General features: G+C 32.4%; 1 protein-coding gene across 1 annotated transcript; it reads right to left on the bottom strand.

Annotated features, from left to right (window-relative positions):
• Positions 1-4,647: 4,647 nt before the first annotated feature.
• LOC125199062 lies at positions 4,648-5,470 on the bottom strand. The gene is made up of 2 exons (XM_048097227.1): positions 4,803-5,470; positions 4,648-4,702 (listed from the first exon to the last, which is right to left on the bottom strand). The coding sequence occupies exons 1-2, from the start codon at positions 5,468-5,470 to the stop codon at positions 4,648-4,650; spliced, it is 723 nt and encodes a 240-aa protein (XP_047953184.1).
• Positions 5,471-5,808: the final 338 nt, after the last annotated feature.

Genomic DNA, 5,808 nt, shown 5'->3' with positions numbered 1-5,808 from the left:
ATCTAAATAGTTTCTGACACAATATGAAATGGATATTTGTTACTCCCTCCGTCCACAATTAAGAGTCTCATTTCTAAATGGCGCGGGTTTTAATAAATGTTAAGAAAAGTGGGTGGAAGAAAGTTAGTGGAATGGGGGTCTCACTTATATATATTAGTTTTAAATGATATGTGAGTGAAATGAGTTAGTGGAATGTGTGGTCTCTTTACCATTTATGGTAATTATGAACCGGGATTTTTATTCGTGGACGGACTAAAATGGAAAAACGGGACTCTTATTCGTGGACGGAGGGAGTATTTCTTATTTTTTCATGTGAAGGGTTTTTCTCATCATTATGTCTTCTTTGGAAATAGTGTTCTTTTTTACACTGCGGTGCTGCCTAATATATCTCTATAAATACCCTTTCATGTTCATTCTTCAATTGCACATTTTCTATCATTTCCTGAATTTCCTGAATCAAGCCATTCCATTCACTTCCTGAGCTCTCTTTAGGTAGCTCTCAAAGATTTCAAGCACTGCAAATCTCAAGTTCTGTCCATTCATAGTTTAATCTTTTTACATAAACTCTTTTTATACATTCATTGTTTCTGGTTTTAAATGGTCATTCATTTTTATAATCTTTTAACTGTTAATTCATTCAAATGTTATAATCTCTATCATTCTGTGGTCATATGTTGTATTATATCTACTGAAAGAGTTCTAACCTCATTTTATTGCTTTTCCCTATTGTTGAACATTTGTTTGACCATCTGTCTTTTGTGAATTGTGATTTACCATCCTTTTGTCACTTCAATTGGCCTTCTTTCACACCTTATTAGCTTTAAAAAAAAGGTGAAATCAGTCTCAAATTGAAAATGTTTCTGGACATAAAAGGACATAAATGTCTTTTGGCAGGAAATAATACTAAATGGTTTACATAATGAATAGAGGGTCTCATTACCTTTCTTTGTAACTTTAAGTTTAGGACTTCACTGCTGTATTATTGATAGATACCTGCAGATCAGTAAGTTAAGAGATTTAAATAATAGAGTTTGTATGAGTATATCTCTGTTATTGAACTAACTTTTTAGCTTTTTTACAGGAGTACTTCTGAAATAATGGCTCCATTCATTACCTGTGTTAACAATCTCAGCAAGGCAATTACCAACTCCACAATCAAAGTGAGGTGTGTTCGGGTTTATCAAGGTCTACCTGAAGATAAGAATGACAAAAGCTTAGAATGTGTGTTTCATTTCTATTTCAGCTGGTTGCTCCTAAGAATTCCATCCCTGCACTTATTGAAGAGAGTCTTGTGGGTCAGCTGAAAAATCATATTGAGTATTACAGAAGTTACCCTTTTACTGTCAACAAAGTTTGTAATCTCCCAGAAGTAGTTGACAAGTATACTCCTAAAGACTTGGGTGAACAGATCTTTAAATTTGATACGAGGTTATCTGATCTACTTTTTGGAGCTGATCTTGCTGATGTATTTATATTTTCTTATTATTCATTAGCTATATTTTTTTATATTTTGAAAAAGTTCTTATTGTTTTTTATCTGATTTCATTTTACTTATAGGTTTCTCAGAAGGCCTATGTTACAACTGATCTGTCCACTCTTGCTAATGAGAATATCAGTGAATGCTGCGTTGAAGGATCTGAATTAAATTTCGGAGTTGATGTTGTTGAGGTATATCTGTTTATATTTTAGCTATTTTGATTATTTTGTAATTATTTTTCCTGTTTTATTATTAACTTTCATTATTAATATAGGGTTCTCAGAAAGTGTTTGTTACACCTGATCTGTCCACTGTTTCTAATGCGAAAAATTATGAATGGGGTGTTGAATGCTCTGTGAAGCGATGCTTGGATTTAGAATTTGACGGATGTGATGATGTTGATGAAGTTCAGATGAAGAAGAAAGAGAAAATTGTTGGTTCTAATTAGATGGGCAATCATAGTTGGTGGTTATGTCGTGCAGTCTTTTATCTTTTTTGCATCTTAAAAGAATATTCATCCTATGTTTTTTTGTGTTGTTTTTGGATTTTGTAACTGAACTTGACAATTTTTTGATGCTTTTAGGGCATGTACATGTTTTCCATGTAGTCAAGTTAGTAAGATGAGAACTTCCCAAAGAATTTTTAATGTTGAGCTATCCCTTCATTTTATAATGAAGTTTTTAAGTTATTGTTCTTTTTTTCCTCTTGTTATGTATTTTAATGTTAGACAATGTTTAATATTGAAATATATCATGAAGGTCAGTAGAGGAGTATTAATAATTGAAGACTAAACATAAAAGCAATTCTAGAATTGGATGAGTAAAATAATTTATATGCATATTGATTCATCAGTATCTATAAATCCTGATGTAAGCTGATAAGTCATACAATATTGTCCAAAATGATTCAGAATCTTAACTATAGTATTTTAATGTCCCTAGCATAGGTTTGAGGGATTGAACATGACATAGGTGGAGTCAAATTGTTTTCAAGTTATTAGAGCATATGCAAGGCTTGAAAAAATATGCAAGGAATCCTGATGTATTCTAATGAATAAATATTTAACCTGAAGGAGTCAAATAGTCAAATAGTCCAAATCATACACAATGAGTTATGAGGTCAAATCATGACCACAAATCCTATATAATTCATTAAGAATCTAACCTGTATTTTCCATTGTTATGAATCACTATATCCTTGCAATATTCAAGGCTTGAATATTGCAAATAAACTGTTTTACACCAAATAAGATCTTTATTATGATTAGTAAGGATATAAATATATTATGATTCATTATGAATCCTAATTTAGTGATTTCATTCCTATCAGTGTAAATTTTTTTAAATTTACTTGAATTCGACAAACATTATTGTGATTTGCCCATTGTTTGAAACGATTAGTGACAGCTTCTAAACATGCATTTCCATTCAATGTTGTATTCTTTGTAATAAGTGATAACTTATTGAAGCAACATACATTGATTGAGTAGTAAAAATACATAGGTTGTGAAATTTGTGTTACCTTTGAGAATTTGATTGCTCGGTTTTGGTGAAGAAACTGTGATTCTCTTCAAATCCACCTTTGAAATGATGCTATCTTCGATTTGGTAGACACTCTCGAACATAACTAAGTTAGGACTTTGAGTTCTTCCCTTTTTCGCGCTTTAGGGGTTAGGGTTTTGAGGTATTTGATTCTGGACATCGATTGAGGGAGAGATACTTAGCAAGGTGAGGCCGAGTGAGAAATAGACTAAGATTGGACGGTAAGCAGAGTATAGACCATTCGATTTAGCCGGAGATGGAGTCGATTCGCCATATGCTTTTGTGGGAGATAAAATTATGTTCACCAATTGAGAATAATTTGAAAGAGAGACATGGTGGAGCTATGGTCGGCTGGGATCGCTCGCCGGCGACACCATGGCCGACGAGTCACGGAGGCAGCGATGAAGGTGGGGTAAGAGGAGGAAGGATTGGTCCGTCAGTTTCATCGGGAAATAGGGAGGCTCTTGAATCTCAAGCCCTAGAGTCTAAGGCATTATTATTGTTTTATCTTATCAATAAATAATTGAGAGATTGAAGCTAATTCAAATTAGTACTATTAATTATTTCATATTTTATTTAAAATCTTCATTGTTATGTATACAACTTTTAATTTATGTAGATTGTTGTTTAAATTATTATAGTAAATTTTTGGTAATATTTTTAAAATTTATTAAATTATCTGTATTCTTTTAATTTGGAAAGTAATACTCTAATTATATATTGTGTCTTTTTTTCTACTAATTTTGCTCAATATTTTGTAGCTGATGTGTGTGGATCCTTTGAAAGTCCTATTGTTATAAGTGATGATGTTCTTGATGGACAACTGTATGTTGCTATATCAAGAGTCACAAGTCATGAAGGTTTGAAGATTTTGGTGTGTAAAGATGAAGAAGATGAAAGCAATGGTGATTCTACTGTTAACATTGTTTATAAAGAAGTTTTTCAAAACTTATGAACTATTAAATTGTCGATTTTGTGTTTCCTATTTATGAATATTTGTGTTTTTTTTTAATGAACTGCATAATGAATATGGGCGATTGTGAGCGACTAAATCACACGTAGGCCACTTTCCTTACTTTTAGAAATTTACTAACAAAATATAATTCCCTTTCATCTATTTCCATGTCAGCAAAATTATTTATTTTCTTTAATAGCTTTCCTTTATGGATTTGTCCCTTTTCATTATTTATCTTTCTACCAGCGCATGAATATACTATTCCTAAAAAACTTTCTTCTTCACCTAAGCTAGACTATTTCATGGTTAGTTTCTGTTCAAATAAAATAGCTTCGTTTTTTTTGTTTTACTCTTTAGTTTTGATGATCTTAAAAAATAGTGCTACATTTTTTAATTTAATGATTTAAATGAGATTTAATTTCTCAATGTAAAAGTACGTTTCCAATTACTTTTAACTAATATTGCAAAAGTTTTGGAAGAAAATCATTAAGGACTCAGATTTTGAATACAATAGGCTTTGAAAGGATGAAATTAATTAGATGCACGAAGTACTATGAAAAAATAAGATGTATTCTTATAAAATCTGTTTCAATACAATAAAACCATCAAAAGATTAAAATATTGTCTTAGCAACACTAAGCGAACAGAATTAAAAAAATCACTAGCTATGGACATCAAGCTTTTTCATTTGCATATTCGTTGATGTCGTGATGGTCATCTGCAACTGATCTGAAATATAAAGATGAGAGCAAAAACAGTAAATTAAATTTATTGGTCATTAAAACAACTAAACAATGTAAATAATGGATCCTAACAATAATTCACATACCTGTCTTGCAACTTTGGGCAATTACGTTTATCATGTGATGCACCACGTAGTCCACAGCCACGACAAGCCCTAGTCTTTAAAATTGACTTCTCTTTTGATGATAACATTCGCTTACCACATCCTTTTGATCTTATCTTAGAAGGATCACCAATGTTTTTGGTTTTATCTAAGCTCTTCCTTGTTTGACTTCCGTGCATAGTTGTTGGACTAATACCCATCTCCTTGATTTTACCATGTATGTAATCAAGTTGTTCATCGAAAAACTTTGTCCCCTCGTCAGTCAAAGATGCATAATCAATTAGTGTTGAGGCCTTATAAGATAACTTGGCTCGTCGTGAGATCAAAAATCTTGTTGGATCATCATTGCAGTTTTCATCATCTAATATATAAGCAACACCACTCTTTGCTTCTCGTGTCCATCGCTTAAGGATATACTTGTCAGGTAGTTCAAATATTTGGTTGACACGGAAGAAAGCTAGCATATGTCTGCACGGAATACCATCAAACTCAAATTTCCCACAATTACATGAGATATGGTCACTATTTTTATCATGCATCAGTAGCCTTGGTTTTGAGGACGAACTACTTTGGAAACTCATCACATTGTAAATCACAATATCATCTCTGATAGAGGTCTGTTGCACAAAGTAACCATGACTTCGACTCATTTCATCTTGAAATTCCGTCCATTTTTTTTTCGTTTACACTTTAACCATTTGAGCTTCCATCGGCCAATTTGTTTTGATTTTTGGTTGCTCATTCATGTCAACATGGTCTGCAACTAACTCATTGTGTCTTTAGCGTCTTAGTGCCCGATTGAATCGTGTGATAAAATCCATCAATGAGTTCTTGTGAGAGACATACTTTTTAAAAAATGAATGCGAACTCTCTGATCTTTGACTACTTGACATCCCTGCAAAAAAAACATGACTAAAATATGTCGGAACCCACTTATGCCGCAGTCCATACATCAACAATATCCAACTATTTTGTTCCAAGTTAGCAC

The sequence above is a fragment of the Salvia hispanica genome, unplaced genomic scaffold (genome assembly GCF_023119035.1).
Source record: "Salvia hispanica cultivar TCC Black 2014 unplaced genomic scaffold, UniMelb_Shisp_WGS_1.0 HiC_scaffold_368, whole genome shotgun sequence".
Lineage (NCBI taxonomy): Eukaryota > Viridiplantae > Streptophyta > Magnoliopsida > Lamiales > Lamiaceae > Salvia > Salvia hispanica.
The sequence above is the reverse complement of the archived record's forward strand: the minus strand, read 5'-3'. Positions and strand labels throughout refer to the sequence as shown.